We start from the raw sequence: 27,229 nt of genomic DNA, 5'->3' as shown, positions 1-27,229 counted from the left end.
CGTCCAGAAGCCAAATGCATTTTAACGTTAGTTTTCTGGATTTCAATGGCGCTGTTAGATGTTCAACAGCTGAAACACTGATTCTGGAGCTTTTACTGGGTAATTTTTCTGGAAAGTAATGGATGTTAGAATAACAAAATTGTTGTAGAGTGGAGTTTAATCTCACAATGGGAGCTTAGGTTACTTTGACATGTGAAGGCATTGGTTGAAACTTGAAAGCTTAGCATGCAGCCTAATGATTTCTATGCAAGACAGTTTTAGGTCACTTGATATGTGAAGACAGTATAAACTGAATAATCTTAACCTCGTAAAAATGCAGATTCTTTGAACCTCGTTTTGGATTGTCAATTTTCATAGAAAATTTTTTAGAATATTCCTCTTGACTCATATCTCAATCACTTTTTTACTTGACATACATTCAACTATCCATTGATTGCCAAGTCATTAATGTAGTTTACTATGGAGTCTTGAAATTGTCCTATACATATGAGTAGGTAATATACCTCTTAATATATTGGATAAATTACTCTTTACTCCTTGGGATTTAGTGCTTCATCACATAAGTCTCATATAATTTAAAAACCTACATATAACTCCCTCAATGTCACATAAGCCTCATTATCAATTTATTAGTTTGACTTTAACTTTTTGCATTGATTGTTAGTTTTAATGGAAAAATTATCGATGACACTTTAATTCAAACCATGAAAGGGTTATATGCATGTTTTTAAACCATAAGAGAGTTATGTGGTAAAGTACCAAATTATAGGAGGCAAAAGGTAATTTATCCTAATATATGTCTAAACATCCACGTAAATTACCAACACTAGTGCGTTTAGATTGGCCACAAAAATAAAAAAAAAAATTATTGTATCACAAATATGTTTTTAATGATCTTTTTATCTTTCCAACCATTTTTTTAATCTCACGTGTATCAAGAGTTCTAGGAGTGGTTTCCTGAATTCAAAAGAATCACCAAAAAAAAAAAAGCTATTGTAATTAATACAAAAAAGTTTTCAAATAATAATGTGTCGCATTAAAATTCTAGGTAAGAACATCAATACAAATAGGGATAATTTTGGAAACCTCTCCTGAGGTTACTAACAATTTCACTAAGCTCCCTCGATATTTCAAAAATTACGCTTACATCCTTTGCCCACCTAAAATGACAATATTAACCTTACCATTTTAATAATAATCCCTTGTTGGATATGATATGCAAAGAATGGAATTTATCATTAATTTTTATTTTCCTTTTCTCTTCTTATTCCTCTTTTTTTTTTTATATATATATATTTTGCGAGTAAAATCACAGAACTATAAATACTGACCCTTGTCGCTATCGTTACCAACTATTGAACTGGTCACTTTTGTTTTTTGATAATTTTGAATGTGATTCAATGTTTTAGTTGATCATTTTTCTAGTGCTAATAATTAGTGTAATTATAGCTTATCAAATAATAAATATGGGTATTAGAGCTTGATACTTCTTCCTTATATTTGTGCTATATATTTTACAATTATTTTGGAAAGTAATATAAACTTTATAAATTGAGCGTATTTTAGGTTACTCATTTAAAGTTTTGACCAAGCCTAAGGTTTGGGTTATTAAAAGTATCAAATCAAATGAGGCAAGTGTAATTTTCAAAACCTCAAGAAAACTCAGCGAAATTATTAGAAACCTTACAGGAAATTTATGAAATTATCCCATACAAATATAACGTGCACCATAATTGCCCCATTGCCTACTTATAGTTACCTAAAAATAAAAAAGGGAAAATGACCTGTTTCATCCCTCACATTTCGCAAAAATATTCTTTTCGTCCCTCACTTTTAAAATGAAGCAAATTCATCCCTGACATTTAAAAATTAAAGCTATTACATCTCTGAACCTAATTTGCAATCTGAATCAAACCACCCAATAACCTAGTAATAAATTTCAAAAATAGAATTGATAGATCATTCGGTCAACTTCATCATATTCACATGACATTTATTAAACCAAAAAAATTAAAATTATAACATAAAAGGTTATTCTTTATCTTGGAATAGTAGAGTTTTTTTTTTTGATAAACTTTTCATGCACCGTTAGTATGCCTGCTTGCGAATCTAGATGTGTATCATACATATAAAATTTGATGTTTAAATTTAAATTAAAATGATATGGCGGTACATAAAACCGTCAGTGTATACAATGATAATGTAGAAAAGATTAATCTTTCTTTTTTATGTTATAATTTTTTATTTTTTATTTTTAGGTTAATTAAATTTCACATGAATATCAAGTTGAGTTAACCAAGTGATCTACCAATTACACCCCCGAAATTTGTAATCAGATTGATTGGTGGTTTGATTTAGATTGAAATTTGGGTTCAGGGATGTAATAATTTTAGTTTTTAAATGTCAAGGACGAAATTGGTTCATTTTAAAAGTAAGGGACGAAAAGAATATTTTTGTGAAATGTGAAGGATGAAACCGATCATTTTCCCAATAAAAAAACTAAGAATATATGAATAAGATCAGCGTGGTTGAATTACATCCTTCAAAGCAGCCGTTCTTGATCTTGAGTGAACCTTCTCAACCAGATATAGCACTTCATCCACTTTCTTGTTCATACCATTGAATTTCTCATTCAAATCCTTCAATTTCTGATCCGAATCTGCCACAATCCTCTGATGGGTCCTGAACATCTAAATTTGTACCTCCATCTTGGATTTACCAGGTGAATGTGACGATTGGTTTGCTTCTTTCTTGGAGCCAGAATTCGTCTTCTTCTTGGAAAAATTCCAGCACTTGAATTTTGACAAGTTGGACGTAGACATGACTCTCTCTTGCTATGGGGCTATCTTACAAATTAATCTCAACGAGCAAAAACGAAGAAATGCTAAATGTAATATATAGGAAGAAAAGAAAAAGGAAATTTTTAGAAAGTGAATCAATTTTTAGCAAGTTACAGTTATGGTAATAGGGACTTAACTAGGCATTCAACATTTCCTTTTTCTAAATTTTAGTTAGTCATCGAAAGATAACAGCAAGTATAGATAAAGCCGAATGGCACTTGAGACAAAAAAGGGAACTTGCCAAAACTCTTCAGAGGTTCCATGGAAACTAGGACATTTTTTTTTCCTTAAATTGCATATTCTGCCCCCCAACTTCAGCGTTTTTCACAATACACATTTGGATGCACATGGCATTTCAAACTTAAAATGATCCACATGGCATGTCGCCCACACAACTTTAGCATGAACACGATTCAATGTACATGTTATAGTAAGGATGTGAATCGAATTCGAAATCGGTAATTCGGAAGTTGAATTCAAAAAAATTCGGTAAATTGAACCTGGTAAATTTCGACCTCTTTTGATTTCAAATTCAAAACTTCCGAATACAATTTTGCTTCGAATTCAATTTAGAATTTTGCCTTCGACTGAATTCACCAAATTTATATTAAAAAAACTGGTTTGGAATTTATTTTTAAAAAATAACCTAGATTAGTTAGTTAGAGGTATTATCCTATTATTATTATATATAATATAATGACTTGCATTTACTATAACGATCTAGATTAGTTAGTTTGAGGTGTTATACTACTATTTTTAATATAATATAATGACTTACATGTATTATATATTATTATATATACGAAATTGTAATCGAATTAGGTAACCGAATTCCGATTTTAATTTGTGAATTCAAAATCAGAATTTCTGTTTTTAAGAATCATGGCCCCGAATTCGAACCAATTTCCCTACATTCCAGCTCACGCTGCATTAACCATGATCTTGAATCGATGTCTGGGTCAAACACAAAAGACGAGGAATGAATGATGATGGAATACTCATAAACACCGAACTCACTAAGTTGATAACAAGAAAGAAATATTTGGAACCAACGGATGTTTGTGCAAGTGGAAGGGGCTTGCATCCCTTAACCATGAGATCTCGGGTTCGAAACCCATGGGAATGGAAAAAACAATGTTGGGAGAATTTCTTCCTGCAAGGAGCTGGATCCGGCTCGAACAGGATTAGTCGCAGACCGTAAAACGGATGCGGACCCCTGTGGATTATACCTAAAAAAAAAAGAAAGAAAAAAAAAGAAAGAAATATTTGGATGCCATGCACCATCCAAATTGCTTTAACATGACCTGAAAGTACACTCAAGTTAGCGCAAGCATCAAGATGATACACTACAAAATTTGCATGGACGACATGTATGCTAGGACAGCGAACCGCATGCAAATAAACAACTAGAAACACAATCCAACTCAAGTGAATAGGGACAATACAAGAGCACACGTAATGATCACACGACTTTAGGAAACCCATAAGATGATCACAAACAACGCATAAGGACTCGAAACTAGACTCCTACAATTAGGACAAAGACAACTCACAAGATGACGCAAATTGACTTGAACATGTCCAACAAAATGTAAATAAGCAGCTCTATCAAACTTTATTAACTCAAGCTGATTATGATAGTAGACTACCTTAAAAACAATTCCAATTAAGTCAAACATTTTATCACGTGTCAATGAATTAAGAAACATAGCTCTTAATATGCATGAAGAACAGTCATACAATTCACCAAGGTAAGGATTAAATGCTTGCAAAGACACATTAGAAAGAAACCATACCATCACAAGCAAACTAAAGTCTTTAATGTCACCTTGATAACTAAGAACTTTAGGTAAGAAAGTTACCTTATTACCGGCTAATTAACCAATAACAAATTTACCAATTTTATTCAACGCAATATGCTCTTGATTAGCACTATCCACAAATGAACAGTCCATTTTTTCTCCATTCTTAGTGAATTATAAGCTCCAAAATTTACATGACAATCAGCAATTAATGAGTGATCAAACTTAGATAATAAAGATATACTAGATATTAATGCTCGATCATCAAAATCAGATTTAAATGAATTAGATTCATCTTTAAAATCCTTCAATTGAGAACCCTCTCCACTTTTATAGATTGGACAGCCACCGTGTTACACTCTTCTATAGATTGATGGTAGAAATATGCAACTCCATAAGTCCATATCAGAATGATGGCGGAGTTGCATATTTATTAGAATGGGCAGAAGATTCATATCATCTTCCATCAATGTTTATTCCTTCTTTTTGTTGCTTTGTAGCTCTCATAGCCTATTTCTTTTCTTGAATTGAGTAACGCCCCACAAGTCCTTGCACTGAACAGCCCCTGATTTGAAATTCATCTATTGGAAGTATATATATATTTTTTCTTTGTAAACAAAGAAATGAAATATTACAAAGTGTAACACAAGAATACAAGAAAACTATGTTGAGATTTTAAACTACCAAACAAACAAGTAAATTAATGAAATATATAACAGACGCTTTATATGTATGTATAACAAAGAAAACAAGAATCCATTTTACTTATTTACGTTTATGTATACATGTAACATGAGTATTAGCATAGAAATAATATACATCAAATTAATGTATATAAAACATATACTACATACTTTGCAGGATGGAGCGGAGGTAGCCTAGCTCCCTTACTCTCCATCCCTTATAAAATTGGGCAGGGAAGGGGATTTCTGCCCCCATCCCCCTCCTCCCCCAGCCCCATTTAGCCTTTAGTGGGGAGAGTGCCCATTGGCTGTCCAGATTGCCATTCCTAATTATACCGTTGTTTTACAATCAATTCCTGCTAAAACTACTACAGGAAATCGTCTCTAGAATGGGACTGCTCGCTTCTGTATGAACTAAAAAGAAAAGCTAACTAGTAACTACAGCTTGTGGCATTTGTGTTATTAGACGCACATGTACACGACAATTATAAGTTTTGGGATTAAATTGATACACTTTTTATATGTAAGTGATCATTTTACTCCATTGAATGTGAAAATAGAAAAGGTAAGGCATAGTTATAATAATTATAATTATAATAATTTTGTAATTATTTTTCATTTAAAAACCCAGTTTTTGGAAGGTAAGATACAATTTTTGTAATTTTCCCTTGAGTTGATGTGTAGCTGAAATCACAAGTTGATCACTAATAGAAACACTGATATTTTAAATGAGGATTCTTGGATGGAATTTCTACTCTAAATATCAGCGTTGAACATCTCCGCCCTTCACAACAAAACTGCCTGCCTAGTGCCTAACAATCATTTTCAACAAAAGCCAAGTTCTCAGAAGATTCAAGATGTCAAGCATTGAAGGTCAAGTTATACGGTGCAATTGTACTTCCACAACTATTTTATGTACATTCATAGTTATGTTGTATTTGAAACTAAAAAGCCAAAGAATTCCGTCTCTGATTCGGAAATCAAGATGGTAGGAAGCTTTCCTAAGTCAATCAAACTGTCCAGCGAGTTTCGGGCCTTGCATTTACTGATTGTCTTGCACTGTAAATTGTGTCCATATCCGCTCTTGATGACTTTAACGGGCTCAAAAATCAGGAACAATTTCAGAATTACCCATTTAGAAGTTCGGTTTTGATCTAATCACTGGCTTTGACAAATTGTTTTGTCTAATTTAACTCCTAGACCGCATACAATGTACTCTTCTGCTTAATGTAATTCCTCTGTCGTGCAATATATATTGCAGCTGCTGTGGCATGGGAACCAGGAATGCCACTGGTGATTGAAGAAATGGAGGTAGCAACACCCTAGCAATGGAAGTTTGCCTGAAGATCCTCTTCACCTCCCTTTGCCACGCACAGATACACTGATGTTTACTCTTGGGGTGCCAAACAGCCAAAGGTTATACTCATATATGAAAATGAAATAAATGTAGTACATCTTATACCTTAGCGTTATGAACCTGTGGTAATCATAGTTTCACGGTTTTAACAGGATTTGCTGTTGTCAATTTGCAGGGCCAGGCACCTATGTTTTCCATAATATTTGGTCACGAGGATGCAGGTATGGGTACGAAAGGAAGTTGCTGAAAACTTTAACACTGATTCAATCATAGAATGAATTTATTTCTATGAAAGAACATAAAACTCAATTTACTTTTAATAAAAGAGATTGAAATTTCAAAGTATGTTAACATAATTTTTATCTTTTTTTAATTAAAAATAGTTATATTTATATTGTATAGTTATTTTTTTTTATAGATGACATATTGGAGTATCTTCTCATAATGTGCAACTTGAATAGTTTGTGATGTTAAAAGATATTTAATCAAAAATTATTTCTTGTCTTAATTTCTATTATGCTACGCTACATATTTATGAAATATACATACCTTTATAATTAAAATTAAAATTTGATGTTTTAGATATCATATATTTACATAGATGAAAATTATTTTAAACATAATATATTAAGATAATTTTGTTAGGAAAAATTTTGCCCCCAAGAACAAAATTTTGGCTCCGTCACTGCTTGTGTGACCATCACTTGGTCCCTAATAGGGGTGCAATCTAGTCAAGCCGCTCGCGAGTAGCTTGCGAGCGCTTGGTCAAAAGCTTGGCTCGAGCTCGGTCAAAATCGAGCTCGAGCTACTCGTTACATTCAACGAGTTGAGTTCGAGCTCCAAAAATAAATACTCGAGTGCTCGACGAGTTGAATCGAGTTTTCATATTATATTTATATTATATATTCATATTATATTTCTATTTTATATATTTTGAGAAAAAACTTATAGATGTAGTTCAAAACTCGAGCTCGAGTAGGTCGGATTTGATATTTAATCGAGCTCAAATGAGTCGAGTTCGAGTTTAATTTTATTTTATCGAGTCGAGCTCGAGTCCAAATTTATTTATTCGTTCGAGTTTGAGCTTGAGTAGCACTGATTTTGATCGAGTTTGAGCTCGAGTATGGTGCTACTCGAGCTCGACTCGGCTTGATAGTACCTGTAGTCACTGCCAACTATAAACTTGTTCTGTTGTTAGATCGGATCGGGCTTGACCACATAGATTTTGTCATTTTCTTTATTGATCCTAAACCTTCTAAAATGGTATTATATCTCATATCGAATTAACTTCCCTTAAATTGTACCTATATATATTATGTGATGCACTTTACATTTAGATATTTTCTCAAATTAATTTCATATTGTAAAAAATAAATACTCAAAACTGGAATGCCCAGTTGTTAGACAAACTCTAGTATTTAAACAATTTAATAAATGGAGTTTAGGTGTATAAAGTATTTGATGGTCTTAACTTTTCCAAGAATTTCACTGCCAATCGAGCTACACAAAATCACATGTATGGTATAGAAAGTTGATTTTTTTTTGGGTCTAAATTGCCGTTTGTAATTATGCTTTTACTTTATCTTGCTAGTAGTCTAATTGATTCCGTAACTTGACAATTATTAGTAGATCTTATGATTGATCCCAATATGCTATTTTACTGTGTATGCTTGGGATGAGGCTCTATACAGTATTAGGAGATTAGTCTGGCAAAAATATTGAGATATCCCTAAGTGAAAAAAAAAAATTTTATGCTTTTGCCTTTGTTATGGTATGGCCGACACAAGTTTACACGCAAATCTTGGATGGTAACCACTCCTTTTGCGTCGATGACAAGAAATTGCAAGGCTTGTCGAGACGAGGAAGCCAAGTCAAACTCCATCTCCATTTGACTATTTAAGAAGCTTCCATAACTACCATCAGGCGCCACACGGTATCAGAGGACAAGACTTTAAACATGTTGATGTTTCTTATGTGATGCTTGAAAAAATGCACTAAAAAAAAAATCTCTTCATTTAACAATGAGTGTGTTTTCCAATTTAAATTCACTTTTCAAAAACTAACAAATGAAACTCCCCAAAAAATATTAGGAATTTCATTATGCTATGCCGTATAATACCTCCACATAATGCACCACTACCAATGATGCCCTTTAATTTCACTTTCCAAAAAAATTTTTTTTGAACGGGTGTAGATTTTTTTTTTGGGTTAATTTGAGCAATTTTCTAATTTTATTTAATCTCACTTATTAAGAACTAACATATGAGATACCCTAAAAGGATATTAGCAAATAATTATAATCATTTGATACTGTCACATAATGCACTACTATCAATGATATTTTATCAGATAAGTAAAGTGATTTTTGTTTTTCCAATCTCCAAATGAGCTAGGCTATGTGCCACTGTTCATGTTACCATTAAATCCAAAATAGTTGTTTATATGAATACAGCAATTGGTAATAATATAACATATCTGTAGTACAGCATGGATCTAATATACATAAAAAATAAATTCATTATATAAAACAAATATTTGAATGATCATGCTAAATGGCACGTCACTCTTGGTAATAATTTTGATGAATCTAAATTTCCATGGACTTTTCTAGTGTTTTTGCCATCTTATCCTTACCCCCAAAAAAAATAAAAAATAAAAAATAAAAAAATACTTGACTACTTTTATGGACAGAGGTAATGATGTCTTAGCTCTATTAGTCCAAAGCCTGCCGCGGGGAGAAATACCTGCTCATTACAAAATTCCAAATGCTAACGTAACATGTTAACAAAACCTGCAGATTATTTCGGTATTAACTACAAGCAAATAGTTAGATAATAGATATATTACTCCATCTAGATTCGAATCAAGTGAAAAGGGATATTTTTCTTTTAGACTAAGCCAATAGGATGGTATTCATCATTCAAACGTTTCAAACTATTAATTGAAAGTTAAATCTGATATAAAGTAAGATAACGCGTGTTGTAGATTAAATCCATCATTTCAACCGATTTCTAAGTACCACAACAAAAGTCATAACTCGCAATTGTTGTTCAACAGAAATGGCAGTGTTTTGAACTTGATTTTTTTTCCTTTTCTTTTCACAATCCTAGTAGTTTTTTTTTGGGGGGGGGGGGGGGGGGAGGGGGAGGGGGAGGGGGTTGTGTTTTAATTGGGAGAGGTAGTTGTTATAGAATGTTAAATTGAAAAGTTATAGTATTGGTTTATGAAAAAGAGGAGTTAGTCGTGGTAAAAATATACTACTATAATAATGAAAAGATTAAGAATCTGTTTGATAACATACAAAAATGCTGAAACTGAACCTTTTTAAGTATTCAGATGTTTTGGATGTTTGATAAATAAAAATCCATCTACTGAACTTGTTAAGCATTGCTGAATTTGTGTGTATTTTTTTCAGTACAAGAATCCTAACTGAATGTTTAATTCTAATAAGAATCAATAGAATTACTTCAACTATCTTATCTACTAAATTTACCTTTATTTGTTAATTATGTTCAAAATTTTTATCTAATTAAACAACCTAATTTCCTCTATCTAACGGTTTTCTACTTCTTTTTTCTCTATTTTTAATGACTTTCACATTTTCTCCATACTCCTCATATAATATATTTCATCTTTTATATTAATTTCATTTAAAAATAAATATTGTCATTTTCATACCTAACAATTTTAAACTAATTAAATTATAGGTTCTATTTCTTTTTTGGATGAAAAGATATAAGGGCAAAATTGTTCAAATTTAACTTATTAAACGTTCAATTATAAATGTTTATCAAACAATATAAATAGGTTTAGCATTAAAATTCAGACATTCATATATTTCTTTTCAGTACTTAAAATTCAGCAAATTAATTATTTTAGTATTCAGATTTCAAAATTCAGATTCACTTTTATCGAATGGAACCTAAAACTTTTTAAGATTTGTAGTGGTTGAACTGATAGCAACGTTGTTTTACTTAAATCATAGGTGACGTGAATACAACAAATGCGAAACATGGAACAGTCAAAAGGAAAGAGCCAAGTAAATACACTTCACCACTACTACGGTCACTCAGAGACGAATATCTTCTTAACTGCTGTATTGTTAACTAATCGTGAAAAGGATTGGCTAGTGAATGATAACCATTTACACTTCAGTATATGATATGCTTCACAAAAATTCCTACCATATAGAGGGGTTAAATCATTGATAAAAATATAAAACACACACACACACAAACAAATTTATATGGTATAAATGAATTAAGAGATTTCAAAGGTGTTACACACACACACGAAGATGCACGCCTTGCATTTGCTCCAAAAAGGAAAAAACGTGTTATATTGACATGTCATGTCTTAATTCTTTTTTTTTTTTGAAAAAGTGAGAATCAAATAGTATCCTTTCGAAGTTTTCATATGTATTTAGTCTATTAGACGTTACGAAACTAAGTAATTTAATCCAATTTACACATTAAAAAGTTAAAATGCTGTCATACTAGTGTCATTGCCTCTAGCTTCCTTACCCCAAAAACTCAAATTCGATCCTCATTAGAAGTAATATCTAGAGTAGGATTAATACTGTTATTTTTTTCCAAAAAATAAAAATGAAAAATGAAAGCAAAACTCACGCGTTGAAGTTGCAAGAGGACCAAGTCATGTTTAGCCCAATAGAGACGATCACGCTTTCAAGCTAAGTTGGGGCCTAGGTTGGACATTGCAAACCCATATCATGGGTTGGTTGGTAATTAGCAAAGTACGTGATGCTAATTACTAATTCAGATTGCAACACTCGTTTACCCTAATTTACTGAAGTTCTTAGTGCCATTTATCTACTTACTTACACCTTTATACTATATCGAAAGCAGATAATATAACAAGTTACTGGCAAATTCGTCCTAATAGTTATACAATACATATTTTACACACACTCTGAAAACCAGTCCAAAATAGAATATTAGTCACCGAGAGAGCTGAGCAAGGGGAGAATTACATTTGTGTAGGATAAACTTCTGTGAAGAACATGCGAGTTCTTCTTCATTTTGACATTGCGAACAAATCTCCCTCACAATGATTCACTCAGTTCTGGCCTGATAGAGGTGCTGGGTAAGTCGGGGCAGCCACTTCATCAGGTTCATCACAAAAAAAAGTTGCAAAATCTGATAAGTCCATTTCAAACATTGACGACCCAGGATAGGGAAATAATCCCCGAATCCCATCTGAAAGTAGGGGATCTAGAGTTGGCTGGCTAGCAGTTAGAGGAGCATGGACTCCAAAATCATGGTGAACTGACAATGGCAATGCTTCAAAATTGAGCATTTGTGGACTTTCAGCAGTTCCAATAACTTCACCGATGATAGGTCCTTGCGAATTGGACATGTCATGCTGGAAAATAAATAGGGAATTAAAAATTTCTAAATCAGCAGGCGTAATTGTATCTTCAATAACTACCTCCCCATTAGTTGGCATATGCTGGTTTGCATTCACTGGGGTGCACAAACTGGCACTTGTAAATTCAGAAATTTTTTGACTGCTTGGCTCTTGGGGAGTTGGAGTATCAGCCAGGGAATCAAGTAGAGACTCGAGCAAATCGATTCCCGCACTAATATCCTTAGTGCTCGGCACATGCGAAAACATATTGCACTGGCTATCAATCAGAGAGCCATGCAGATAATCACCACTAACTCTATTATTCACTGACTGGTATAACCCAGTGTCCATGATAGAATTGCCAGAAGCTCTAACAACTAGTTGAGTGGTCTGAACTTGTTGAGTTACTATCTTCCCATTGTCAAGAATTGTTACATCATGGATACTCGACCTTGTCTTCTTATCAACAACAACTGTTCGTTTAAAGTACTTCTGTGCATGGCTGGCCACTTGTGTAGGAGTTCGAGAACGGACACAGAGCCTGGAAATGTTTCTCCAATCACCTCTCCCATATTTGTCCAAGCCTTGGAGAAATAATCTGTTATGCAATATTACGGGGAGAGAAAAATGGTTGGCTTTGAAATCTCATCTTTCAAATAACAACAAGTAAAATAGGACAATGAAACTAGATTGCATCTTTCAAATCTTTAAGAATACTTAGATTTACATACTTATATAATGGAATTTGAAAATCACAGTTAACTGAAGAGAAACATTATTGTCGCTAGGATTAAGCTTTTTCAAGCTAAATAGGCAATTAGGCTATTTAATTTGATTCTTCATTTGTCAAGTATGTAGTATAGTTACAGTATACCATTCAAATTATGGGTCTGTTTGGAACCTGAGTTTTTTGGGAGTTTGTCTAAAACTTTACTGCAGTGCACTGTAGAAGTTTTTGAAAAATTTTTGTAGAAGTTTTTGTGAGGTGAAAAATTTTTTTATAGAAATTTTTGTAATGTGAAAAATTTTGTAGAAGTTTTTGTAAGATGAAATTTTTTTTTTCCTTTTTTTTTCTTTCTTTCTTTTTCTCTCTCTCTTTCTTTTTCTTTTTCTTTCTTTCCTTTTTCTTTTCTTTCCTCTCTTCTTCTTCCTTCCCCCTCCCCCTTCCCCGTTACCTCTGCCTCCCACCTCCAGCACCTCCGCCAGCCCCATCTCTCTTCTTTTTTTTTTTTCTTTTCTCCTCTCCCCCCTCCTTCTCCCTCCCCCGCCACCCCTTTCCTCCCCTCTCGGCCGCCACTCCCCTCCCATTCCCTTCCCCGTTCCTCCCCCCTCTGCCCGCCACCCCCTTGGGCCGCCACCCCTCCCACTCCCTCCCCCGCCACCCCTTATGCCCACCATCCCTTTACTCCCTTCTCCCCCGCTACCCCCTCTGCCCCTTCCCTCTCTCCCCCGCCACCCTTTCTGCCCTTTCCCCCTCCCCTGTTCCCCTTTCCGCTTCTCACCTTCCCTTTGCCCCTTTCTTTTTTTAACATTTTCCCTCTCCCTCTCCTCCCGTCTCCTCTCCTTGCTCTTGTCGGCAAATGAAGCAGCGAAATGAAATTTTTTTTTTGGGCAATTTTCCTTCTCCCCCATCCTCTCCTTCCCCCGCCACCCTCGCCCTCCCCCGTGCGATCTGGTCTAGCGACTAGATCGGCCAGAGGGGAAGGGGAAGGGTGGTGGGGGAGGAGTGGGGAAGACGTAGAGAGAAAAAAAAAAGACAGAGGGGAGGATGGCAGGGGAGGAAGATGGGGAGAGGGAAAAAGGGCAAAAAAAAAAGAAGACCGGCGCCGGAAGAGGTGATCGGCGCCGGAACCGGCGGCGGAGGTGGTGGCCGGCGACAAAGGTGGTGGTGGGTTGGGGTGGGGGAGGAAGAAGAAGAAGAGAAGGGGAAGGGAAAATTTTTTTTTTTTGTGTTTTGGATATTTTAAGTGTGTAGGTAAAAAATTTTGAGAAGTTTTTTGGAGTTCCTGTAGCAAAAGTTGTTAAAAAACTAGTAAGTAAAAAACTTGTCCAAAAACCTGGCTTCCAAACAGGCCCTATACTTCTACCAAAAAGATACTTTGCAACCTTCAATCAAAGATGCAATCATCTTAGCAATATAGATATATTAATATGCAATCAAAAACAAATTTGCTTTCATCTAACCAATCGAATTGTAATGTATAAAGAAAGAAACACCATGAAAAAAACATCACATATGCATTCACCATCATTCAGGCACATTTGACACATTTTCTTGATTCTCTAGAGCATTAAAAAAAACACAGGTCTCTCACCAGACACTTACGAGCAAATTCAAATATTGATGTGCAACACATGATTAAGTGTAAAAACGGAGATGCAACTCATATAAATAAGTGAATCACCATGTTAACGCATAAAATGCAAAAAACGATTAATGATTACACATAGATACTTCACATATGTGTTTGAGAAACCTTGTTTCAAATGCATATCTCAAAGTAGTCATATTGGCACATGGCCAATTGCGACAATGGTAAAAACAGGTCTATTGCTATACAGATATCAATAGCATATGTGATAAAATGATAAATGAACTCATTGTGAAATGTCTATTTTCATTCCAATGTGCAATATCCAAAGTGTATACATATATTAATGTCCAATATCCATATAATTGAGAAATATGCCAACGTGCAATTCTGGAGCATATGAAAGCATTGAACACTATTATCACAATTTTGTATGCAAAAAAATACCTTAATAAATATCACAAAATTAAAAATGCATTAAACTATGAGAAATTACTTGGCGTGACTATGCTATAACCTTGATGACATGTGTCGGTGACCAAGTTTCTAAAGGATAAAAATAAGAGATTCAAGATTACCATAATTCAAGAGCCACAAAAGATTATACATACATATAAATATATATATATATATTAATATCAAGATTACCCTGATGACAAAGTATATACATATATTAATGTCAAATGTCCATACAATTGAGGAATGTGCTAATGTGCAATTCCAGAGTATATGAAAGCAAAGAACACTATTAGCAAAATTCTCTATGTAGAAAAATACCTTAATAAATACCACAAAATTAAAATGCATTAATCTATGAGAAATTACTTGGCATGACTATTCTATAAGTCTAATGACATGTGTCGGTGACCAAGTTTCTCAGGGATAAAAATAAGAGATTCGAGATCATCATAATTCAAGAGCCACGAAAGATTATGGAAGACTATTTAGCAAAATATAATCGTATGCATGTAAGAATACACATTTGAATCATATTCTACCTGTGCTCCTTTTCCGAATTGAAGAGCCACGAAAGATTATCAAGGACTATTTAGCAAAAATTAATTGTATGCATGTAAGAATACATATTTGAAACATAGCCTACCTGTGCTCCTCTTCCGACCATGTAGCCCTTTTGCAGTCTGGATCAGATCGTAATGATATTCCTCTACAACTGGATTCACTCTGGACTTTTTCACATTGTTTTCCCTTTCTGTCAATAGCAACATGCCCAACCAGCTTTCTTGACTTCTTGAAAGAATCAGCATAACGAGGAAAAGGTACAAGGCCTAACTCAATTGCATTTACATCTGCAACTAAGACTTCATAGTGCATTTTGATCTCCTCAACTGTTCTTCCAGGTACTACAGCCGCAATTTTCTCCCATAGATTGCTATCATCTAAATAGAATGCCAGGGCATTCTCAAATGCTTTATCCTCCTCTCTCGTCCAGATAGAATTGTTGCATGTCCTAGAGTCCATTTTCTGATTGCAAACCACAGTCGAATTAAAGGTTCAAGAGAAATAAGAAAGATTGATAGAGGAATCAGAAAGCAGACGATGCTTATATAATGCACATAGAAATTCCGAAGTACCTCGGTGTAATCTAAACGAGATTGACTTTCTCCAGAGCCTTGACACCTGGTGGCATGAAAGGAGGGCAGCAGGGTCTAACGAGGCTTTTCTTTTCAGAGTGTTTAATGTATGAAAGAAATAACAACTGGTTAGTTGGTAGATCGAAACATAAAAGCTTGGAAAACGACAGATTGCCAAGATATGTGATAGGGAAAGTATAATGAGTAAAGCAGTGGAGACACCAAAGCATCTAGGCAACAGAACACCATAAAGACAATTAAACCTCAAGGGAAAATAGGAAAGTTTAATTAATTGAGTAAATAGTCAGTTAACTCCTGAAAGAGGAAAAAGCTATTCGACGAGAATGCGAGATTAATTAAAATGTGGAATTGTTAAGATAATCATTTATATACTAATTTAGCATACTAAAAACTCATAAAAAGTCCTAATTGGACAAATCAAGTCCATTAGGTGGAAACAACCTCACAAAATGTAGTAAGAAAGTTTAAAAGCATGGAAGATAGAGCCAATCTTAGAGTTAAAGTGGCTTAGATCGCAAAACAAATGTACGGCTTACACAACGACAACTGTTTTAGCACTCCGATTGGAAGTATGCGGTTAAAAGCACTACATGCAGAACTTGCTCAAGAGGTAGAAATATTCAATAGAAAGCTAACAAATATAAAATATGGATGAGTGTGGCGATCAAGTGAAGTAAGAGTCCCTTCAAGACTTTTATAGTCATCTCTTAGAGCACTAGCACATAGGTAAAACTTGATATTTCTCTTGCATAGTTCTTTAGTTTTGAATAAACCTATAGAGTTGGATAAGCAATAGAGAATGATACTACCATGTCCAATCCTTTGCATAAATGGAGAAATGGATATCAAGTAGAGCTCCTTCAAAGAAGTCAATGGAGCAGTAAATGAAGTCTTCATAGCGTATTAGCTGTTTTAGCACTTGGGATTCTCGGTGACATATTTGCAATGCCAAACCAATGCCACCTATAGCATTGCGCCAAGTGTTCTGTTATTATTTGTACTTTATTTTTTAATAATTCAAATTGGTTTGATTTAACAAAATTTTCTTAACCCTCTAAATTTTTGAACCAAAATTTAATCAACCGGTCTAATTTCACTTGGGTTCCTTTTGTACGGCAACCACTGGGAAAAAAGAAAAAGATAACCCTGCCGCACCGTTGCCTCCAAAGTCCAAACCTTTTCATCGTTGATTGCTTTGAACAAAGTCAAAGAGAAAAAAAAGCAAGTGATCCACGAGATCAAAACCAGAGCGGCGGTCCATGCTGCCGGAGAGAGCTTTGTCTAGCTTCAGTCTCATCATTTCCACGTCTTTCTCAGCCATGGCAGCCTTTTCCTTCTGGATTTTTTGTGGGGTCTGAGACAGCGCAGGTTGCTGCACCTCTGGCGGTGGTGGTGGTGCCGGCGCTGTAGCCTCCGTAGCCGCAGGTGCCTTTGACGGTAAGCCAATCGGCAGTGAAGATGAGCCAATCAAAAGGACCTCATCGGAGGAAGAAGGAATCGGCAGTGAAGTGTGGACCTCATCGGAGTGGATCGGAGAGTTTGAAGGGTTTGAAGGCAATCAATGATGAAAGTATTGGTAGATGAATTAGACCAGTGGTTAATTTTGGTTCAAAGGTTTAGAGGGATTAGAAAATTTGTGTTAAACCAAACTAATTTGAATTATTAGAAAATTAAAGTGTAAATAATAATAAGACACTTGGCACAATGCTATAGGTGGCATTGGATTGGCATTGCAAATATGTCACAGAGGATCCCAAGTGCTGTTTTAGTGGATTTACTTCCAGTTTTGTGTAGGTATGTGAGATCAAATTAATTATTTGCTATATCAACCATGTGGCCTTTTCCATGTACTGCACGTCTCTTTTAATGTCCTCCTGGGTGAGGGATCTTGTTAAATTAGGAAAACACGACATTCAACTAGTACACTAGTGAAAGCATGAACAAGTTAGAGTAATCGAAGCCAATTGCATGATCATAAAAAATAAATCTTCTTAGAACCCTCTAACTGAATGCATAATTGACATGTAACATTTGAATGACTTTTCTATACACTCCTTTTAACAAAATAAAAAAAATTGCATTCCTATTGGACTTTTCCTATACTAGGACATAAGATCAGATTGGCCCTTCATGAAAACACAGAGATAAATATAAATCTCAGCCATTCCCATTAAGATGTATGATTTCACTTCCTTTGTGTCAAGCCCAGGGCATACATTGAATAATTTAAACATTTCACCACAAGATTTCTCACATTAACAGAATATTCTATTGGAGTTCAAGAACACCTTTAGCATATCTATTAGTCAAACAACTATTGCACCTTAGTTTTATTTATAACAAAACTAATAAAAATAATAGTGATAAAAATTAAATGAACAAGCATGGTTTTTTTTATTAATGTTTGGGCAAAATGTAGCACAAAAAATTAGAAAAAGATTTTACTAACCTTTGAAAGGCAAGAAGATCATTATCTTGTTCTGCTTCTTGATTCTCTCTCATGGTTGACGAAAAGTAGCTCAGTTAAGTCAGTCAGCCACTACATTCTGATAGAAGAACTGTAGATAATAATATTTCTTTAATTTAAGACTCAAACTCTTTGAATCATAATTTTTTGAATTATAATTTGTTTACTGAATATTAAGACAAATACATAGCATATCTTCATTGCAAAATTTCATATCATGCTTTACTGATTCCTATACATGATCATGTATAAAGAAAGGTGTGAGCTTTAAGGCTCTGATTTTAAAAATTTGGGGGGGGGGGGAGAAAAGGACACTTACCACAATGGGTGCATTTGGGTGACTCAATTTGGATTCAACGGTTAAAACAAAGTATAGATGACTGAATAAAGTTCTGTTGCTTACCTCCCAAACAATGAACTTTTCACAGAGGAAAATAATTTGAAAAATCCTTGCTGATGCTGTAGGTGGAGTACTGTATTCAAACTTGCGTATTTCTTATTTTGATTAGTTTAAGATACAATTTTTGAGATAATGAACTAATTTTGAACATGGGTTTCCTTGGTTGATCATCTTAAATATCTAGCATCAGTTTTCTTCTAAGCCAACTTTCGCCGGGATTCAGACTTATTGCTCATTATCATGGGGTTTTATGCTCTTCTATTCTAATATGGCCAATAGCTGTTGAAGAATTTGTTTATCAAAATTTGGAATAGGGTTGCGAGACAATTGAATGGAGCCTAATCAAATTCACAGTGTAGATAAAACCTCTATTTCAGCTCAATTTTATTGCATTGAAAACATTAAGTTTGATATAATTTGTAATTATAAATTTATTCAATGAATCAAATAAATTTAAGGGAATTGGAATGGCACTCCACTTTTCACTAACGACACTCCCATTATCATTTTTATCGTATAATTTTCATTTATAATACTACATGATAAAACAAATGATGGGAGTGTCATTAACAAAAATTGAGTGTCATTCATATTTTCCTAAATTTAAATACTTGAATTTGACTTGTTTATTATTTATACCCCTAATAAAAAACTCAAAGTCCTGCAATGAAAATTCAATTTGCCTGATATTTTTTTTTATAATTATAGGTAAATAGTGTAATTTTTTTTTGGTATGTTATTGATATGCTAAATGAAAAAAAAAACAAATCTTCCATTTTATTGACTGTGAATTTTGAACCATTTTGTTCTCTTATCAATCTATATATCATATTATTCAACTCATAAAAGATTATTGATGAAGGAAAAAAAACCATAAAACAAAAATAGGATGCTTAATATGATTACATCATAATATAATTTTTGAAACAAGTAATATGCCCTTTCTATAATTTAGCAAAAAAAAAAAATCTAATAAAAAAGAGGAAGGAAATCCAGGTTATGTCTGTGCAGTTCAACTTGGCTTAACATTTGTCTTTAGTTTTTGCTCATTGTTTTTCGAAAGTGATATAGTGTATTTTTTTCCCTCGAGTGAATATTAAATGTTCTAAAAGCAAGAATTTACATTATTGTATGCTTAACTCGATTAGAAAGTTGTCTTATGATATGTTTCTTTATTGGGTTATCAACAAAAAAGCCCCTTGTGGTTTAGCTATCATACAGAAAAATCTCCTGTAGTTTCATATCATACGCATCGGTATCCCATGGTTTGAATTATTCTGAAAAGTCAACGGAAATCGTTAAAACAGATGGAATTGAATGAAAAGATGAAAATACCCTTTTGATATAAGCGAAAATTGCAGAAGTAATTTTGCACTTTCATTCTGTCGAAACCAACGGGGGAGAAAAAACACCTACACAAAAACAAAAACAAAAAAACCCATAAAAGGTATCCGAACAGAGCTTGAAAAAAGAGGGAGAAAAGAGTTTTCATTGATTATTTGTGGGATAAGAAAACTAAGTAGGATTAGTTGAGGGGGACAACCGGACAAGGAGTAAAATATGTCAGAAAACAGAATAACGGCCTTTCTTCCCTCTTCTTTTCTGCTTTCCTTTGCTTTGCCTCCTCCTTTCTTCAGGCAAAGAGCATATTGTTCTTGACTTTCTTTCATGAATGAAACAAACTTCCACCACTCCCCCCGCCCCGGTCCCTTGCTTCCTTTTCGCCTTTTTATCTGCATGGATAAAAGAATAATACACTCTACTATAAAACAAACCCACTATCTTCATACTACTTATTGACTGTAGAAATGGTCCATTCCTTTTTAAGATTTTGTTGATTTATTTGTTTAAGCATACGAGCTTCCGAGTCTTCCGAGGCTTCGGCTTCGGCCAAAATTGAAGGCAGCATTCGAAGGGTATTTTCGAACATAAGACCCAACTGTTGAATCAAGGAGGCACTTGGTAAAGAAAAGTCCGGCTAGATAAACGAAAAAGCAGGGACCAAAGACTAACCATTCGCTGCATCGCTGCTGCCGCGAGCATTTGGCCAGTGGCAGCTGCTGATGGTGTTTGTCCATTGCCAGGGAGTGGTGCCAACCACCCAGAGCAGAAAGGAAAATAAGAAAATTTGAGAAGCAATAAACTAAGTTTAAGACTCGAAAAAAGTGGGGTTAAAGAAGCTAAGTGAGACGGAGAGAGAGCGAGATAGAAACCCAGGTGGAGATGTTGCTGTTGATAGTGTCTTTAGGCCATTTTTTCAAACAGCTAGCGTTCAAAGATCATACAAGATTGCAATCCTCCACCTGGGTTTCTGTTATTTTGTCAAACAGCTAGCTCGTCTCTTGTTATTAAAGTGTGAAGGGTAAAGTAGGCATATCAGGTGAAAGTTTGTGATAGAAATCTATTTTCTGCAAGAAATATGCGCCTTTCAGTGCGTTTAAGACACACGTTGTATATTTGACGATTTCCGTCCACTTTTCAAAATAGTTCAAACCATGGGGTATCGACTTGTATGATATGAAATCACAAGGGGCTTTTTTGTATGGTGGCTAAACTACAGGGGGCTTTTTTTTATTGTTAACCCTTTTTTATTCCCATTTTGTCAGTCTGCTCGGATGGTTCTGACTTTTGAAAGTTTAAATTGAATGGTGGGGAATATTATATTTCAAGAAAATCAATACCTTTCTTTTATTGGATATCCCCGAAGGGACTAAGGTGATAATAAACTACTACCACATTACTATGAATGAAGCTATACTCATCGTTCACAAAAAAACATTCTCATCAAATATACTTGTCAATGTTGAGCTTTACAATTATCCGAACTCATTGCAGCCTCAAACTCCTCAGTTCTAGTGTCCTGTTGATGCATTACTTCGTGGGGAGAAAATATTTTCAGATCTGAGTTTGTAGAGTTTGCCAAAAATGTCATTCGAAGGCACAGACCTGCGGAGAAATGAGGATGAAAAAATAGTAAAATGTGTGAGAAGACCTGAAAATTCGAAATACAGCATTTGGTGAAAGTAAATTTCACATTCCTGTTAAAGATTAAGATCATAATCTGCAGGCGAATTACTAAGAATGGAACGATGCTGATACAGAATCTCTTATGATAGGATCTTGGCTTAGATAACATCTGGCTCTTCTTGTTAGAATTTTGCAATGAACTGGCGAATATCGTGACAAGAATTGGCTTCAAATCGTGATAGAAGATCACTTTCCTTTAGGCTTTATTTGTCCGGTATGATGTGCAAAGACCTTGGACAAATATCCTTTAGGATAAGATGAAGTTTGTTTGTCTTACACTCTTGCACAAAGCAAGACAAACCCTTTTGAACTAAGGAGTGCTTTTGGGAGAGTATACAATAGTAGGAAAGTGATTTTCTGCAGCAAACCACTCTCTACTTGACCTCTTTATATAGGAAGATTGTTTGAGAAACAAAAGAACTCATAAAATACTTGTATGAATAGATTCAAAGTATTGTGTACAAATTCATGCATTTTAATTCATGCATCTCATGATCTTAAGATCAAAACATGAATCTATCATTTCATTCAAGGATTCCCATATACATGAATACATTCATAAATGAATGTACATAATAGAAACATTCACAATACTATACATGTACCAAAAAACATGAATATACATTAATTACATGTATGTACATCATACAAATTTTGAAAAGTTTCCAACACTTCTCACATTCCTACATTCTGGTTCTTCAACTTTTTCCACTCTCGATCCTATTCAACCATTCTTGTTTCTCAAGTCAAGCCTGTGAAAAAAGCACCTTCCGACCATTGAACAGACACATTATTGCATGGTATCTCCTCTTTGATCTCATGTTCAATGACATTTACTCTAGGCAGACTAATGTCTTCCTTCTTATCAGTTTCAGCAGATTCTATCACATATTGATTGCAGATTCTTCTCTGCTATCAAGCTGAGCGGGTTCTATTATATGGACATCTGTCATCTTTTTGCTGTCATGTTCAGATGATTCTACTCAATAGACAGTAGTAGAGGTGTGAATGGCTGTGGCAATTTCAAAATCTTCATTAGAATCTATCGCCACTGTCTCATCTGGTGGTGTACGAAGAAGTGATGAGCTTTTCAATGAAGATTATTGTGCCCCAATATATAAAATCAAATTAGTGTCAGTAAGCGTGTGACAGAACTCAAAGCTGGAGATTTTGTGCTTCCTGTATTTACCGGAGAGTGCAAGAAATGCAAGCACTGCAAGTCAGAGCATCAACAGTGACAGAGGAGTGATGCATTGCTTAGTGATGGTAAGTCAAGATTCTCAATACATGGGAAACCAATTTATCATTTTATTGGAACTTCCCCTTTCAGTGTATATACTATGGTACGTGGGATTTGTTGCAAAGATCAACCCTGAAGGTCCATTTGATGAAGTTTGTGTTCTTAGCTGTGGAATATCCACAAGTTGGAGATTTTTGGCAAGCTCAAAACTGTTAATGAATGCTTTTTTTCTTTATGTATCTTTCTTGCAAAATTTAATATGGAGAAAGTACATTTGGTGCAGGTCTTGGTGCTATTCTGAATGTTGCTAACCCGCCCAAGGGTTCCAATGTTGCAATTTTTGGACTCAGAGCTGTTGAGCTTGCCGTGAGAATCATTACTATACTTTAAAACTTCAATTGACAGTAAAAGCTGGTTTCATCATGCATGTTACTGTTGGCAGCTGCTCATGCCTACCACTTTTTGTTATCAGGCGGCTGAAGACGGGCGAGTTGCAGGTGCTTCAAGGATAATAGGGGTTGATCTAAACTCTGAACGATTCATGAAGATGACTAAGTTAGTCTTTCAGCTGCATCTCTTTCCATTTCACATTCTTCCAGGAAATGTCCAAATCAATAAAAGAAAAGGTTGACAGCTAGAAGAAAACACACTAATTGATTGAAATATGATAATCTATTACCTTTGATCTACTGAGAGCTAAAAAATTTGGTGTCGCTGAGTTTGGGTTTGGAAATGTCGAAATCAATCAAAGAAAATATTGACAGCTGGAAGAAAACATGCTTATTGATTTATATCTGATAATCTATTTCCTTTCATCTGCTGACAGCTAAAAAATTTGGTGTCACTGAGTTTGTAAACCCAAAGGACTTTGACAAGCCTGTTCAAGAGGTAATTGTTGTTTTTGCTTAATGTGTTTAGACAAAAAATCTAAAATTAAACTTCCTGGTCACAGCGAAAACAGTGTTTTGTCTTTAGGTAATTGCTGAGATGATGGTAGCATAGATCGAAGTGTTGAATGTGCTGGAAGCATCAACGCAATGATCTCTGCATTTGTATGTGTTCATAATGAAATTTCCACATTCTATTTTCCTCCCTGGACAAAATATTATCTGGTCTGATGTTTGCACAGGAAAAACCAACTTCAACTCTAGACCACGGTAACTAAAAACCGCGGTCTGACCTTCCTCCAGTGGTTGCAAAGTACATGAACAAGGTAGTTTTATTAAGACTAGAGCTGGCAAAAAAGCCCAAAACCCAACAACCCGCCCAACCCGCCCATTAATTTTAAGGGATGGGTTGGGTCAATTGGGTTATGGGTTTTATTGGGTTGGGTAAGAACAACCCAACTTATTCATTGGGCGGGTTGGGTTTTTTATTTGAGTACCCAATACCCAACTTGTTTAAAAGTAATTCAAAATAATAAATACAAAATTTAATACACATATGCCCAACTATTTGCATTTGGACATGTGTTAATAATTCATTAATTAATTTGTATTCAAAATTCTCATATATATATATATATATAATTTTTTTTTTCAATCATGTTTTTAAATTTTTATTTAAAATAAAAAAGAAATTTAAAATAAAAACTCATGCTTATTTTACTTTTATAACAATAGTTAAACTTGCTCAACTTTTATAATCAACAAAGTAGTACAAGCCCGTGGCTAAAATGCCACAAAAGTAAGGTTGTTATCACATCAAGTCAAACCTGAATTATGTATTATTTGAGTTCTATTCGAGTAAAAATATTTGGATTTGAGTTTTAACTCAAACTCTTCGAGTTTTTAATAATTAATCTTGAACTCGAGTTATCATATTCAAGTTTGAGTTCGAACTCGACCAAATAGAATTTATATAAAAGTTTCCAATAACAAACTGAAAGGAAGAAAGAAAACGCAAACGCAAGGTGTCTTAATTACAAAATTCACTATAGTTATACTATGGGTTGTTGAAGCTTCTCTTGTTTATGAAAAATGAAAACACATAGGCTCCATATGGATTAGGCATTTTTGAAAGTGTTTTTGAAATAAAAAAAACTACAAGAAGTCCTACAACAAAATAACATGTTGAAATTATAAATGAGAGGCAACTTCTAGGATTGACTTTTTGTGTGGCTGGATGGGCATAATGAAAGCACATACACATTTTATTTCCAATTTGGATATTAAAGAAAAATAAGACCTTGTTTGGATTGCTATTTTTAGGAGTTTTTGTAAATATATATATATATATATATATATATATATATATATATATATATATATATATATACTGTAACAATTTGGTGTATGTGAGGTAAAAAGGTAATTGAAAATGTGTTCACGGAAAATATAAAAATTTTCCATCAAAAAATCACATTCTACAAGTTCTTTGAATTGTGGTTGTAATGTAAATTCAGAATGAAGAAATCAAAATTAGAAACATGTAATTAAGATCAAACAACTTAACCCTATGCCTAGTAGAGAAAATAATAGTTGGTTATGGGACCAAATTTTCAGCACGTAATCAACTTTATTTAGTTGATCCATCTATATATTTTTCTTAAACTGCTTTTAGTAAATAGCCTACACTTCCCTTGCCATCTATATTCTTGTAACACTTTATTTACTAAATCACATGTTTATGTGGAATTGGAAGTTTGGATCCTAGTATGAATACAAAAATGTTTCGTTTTCTTTTAAAATATGGCCATGAATTAAAATCTTCTTTGTTTCGTTGACGCTGCTTGGAATTCATGGTGGTGGCTAATTCAAATGCAAGTGCTAATCTACCAAGTGATTCTTTGCTTAACAGAATTCTGATATAACATGTTAGAAGAATGAAAAGAATTAGAGAAGTTAAGTTTTGAAAACTTTGTTGATTATAGAAGAAAGAGAGGGGGGGGAGGGGAACTAATTCCATCGAACTTCAATTAGTAGTATTAAAAAAGTACAAAGTAAACAATTTTTTTAGCTAATCTATTTAAATGTATAATTTATTATCTAAAATTCACAATACAAGCAATATAAAATATTATTCTATTTATGATGTGTTTCCAAGGAACTTAAGAAGTGAGTGTGTGTTTGTGTGTGTGAAAATACATTTATATATGTGAAAATGTGTTTATATATGTGAAAAAAATCTTTTTTGTGTGTTAAAATGTATGTGAAAAAGTTTATGTATTAAAATGTATGAATTAATTTGTTGGGTCATAGTTGGGTCATGGGTTTGAGATAACCCAATATGACCCAACCCAAAATCAACCCAATCTAAAGTTGGGCGGGTTGGGTATAACCCAATTAAGTGAAGACCCAATATTAATCCGCTCAAAACCCGCCCAACCCGCCCAATTGCCAGGTATAATTAAGACAATGAAACTTCTTGACTTCAACAGGATTGTAATCACAATAGCTGGTTCAGACACAGTAATATTACCATATTGGCTTCCCAAAGCAGTGCTTCATTTCTAAAAGAATAACTGACTATCCCTGTGGCGCTTGAAACTTCAAGATAGTAGATTACTATATTTTCTCTAATTCATTCTGTTCTTGTTGAACTAGTAAGATAATATAGCAAAAGCTGAGCAGAGTTCGTGCCATTGCTTTGTTGACCAGCAGCAAAACGTATACATTCATTTAGCCATATAAACTACCAATTATGTGGCACTGATTTCTTATCCTCAGTAAAACTTCATGCTTGCGGGAACCTGAACTTGAAAAGTTTATCACCCATGAAGTTCCAGTTTCAGAGATCAACAAGGTATTTGAATAAAACGGAGAGGGCCATCAATGCCTTATCCGTATGGATTCATAGTGCACCATCCAAAGTGAGCGATGAATACTATTGTCCTGAGCTTGATGTTATGATTATTAGTTATCTTTTCTTCCAGAAAATGTAGCATGTAACTTTTCTTTACTATTCCTTCACTCTACAAATGTAATAAAATACCACAAAAGTTTCTCATGTCTTCGGTATCTTGATTACTTTGTTAAGATTTTAAGCACTATATGCTTACTGGAATTTTCCATTTGCACTAGATCAATTTTGTAAATGTGACTAGATATTCTGATCTTCACAATCAGATATCTTTTAATCAACATCATTGAGAGTATGAAAGCTCAAGACAGTATTAGTTA

At 34.1% G+C, this 27,229-nt stretch overlaps 1 protein-coding gene and 1 pseudogene across 1 annotated transcript; one reads left to right on the top strand and one right to left on the bottom strand.

Annotated features, from left to right (window-relative positions):
* The first annotated feature begins 6,182 nt into the window (after window positions 1-6,182).
* Window positions 6,183-26,906, top strand: LOC113702190 (alcohol dehydrogenase 2-like; annotated as a pseudogene).
* LOC140011061 (uncharacterized) lies at window positions 11,759-20,866 on the bottom strand. Its single transcript, XM_072059118.1, has 4 exons — window positions 20,855-20,866; window positions 17,209-17,403; window positions 15,464-15,843; window positions 11,759-12,647 (listed from the first exon to the last, which is right to left on the bottom strand). Exons 1-4 carry the CDS (start codon window positions 20,864-20,866, stop codon window positions 11,759-11,761), a joined length of 1,476 nt encoding a protein of 491 aa, XP_071915219.1.
* Window positions 26,907-27,229: the final 323 nt, after the last annotated feature.

Source organism: Coffea arabica, chromosome 7e (assembly GCF_036785885.1).
Source record: "Coffea arabica cultivar ET-39 chromosome 7e, Coffea Arabica ET-39 HiFi, whole genome shotgun sequence".
NCBI lineage: Eukaryota > Viridiplantae > Streptophyta > Magnoliopsida > Gentianales > Rubiaceae > Coffea > Coffea arabica.
The sequence above is the reverse complement of the archived record's forward strand: the minus strand, read 5'-3'. Positions and strand labels throughout refer to the sequence as shown.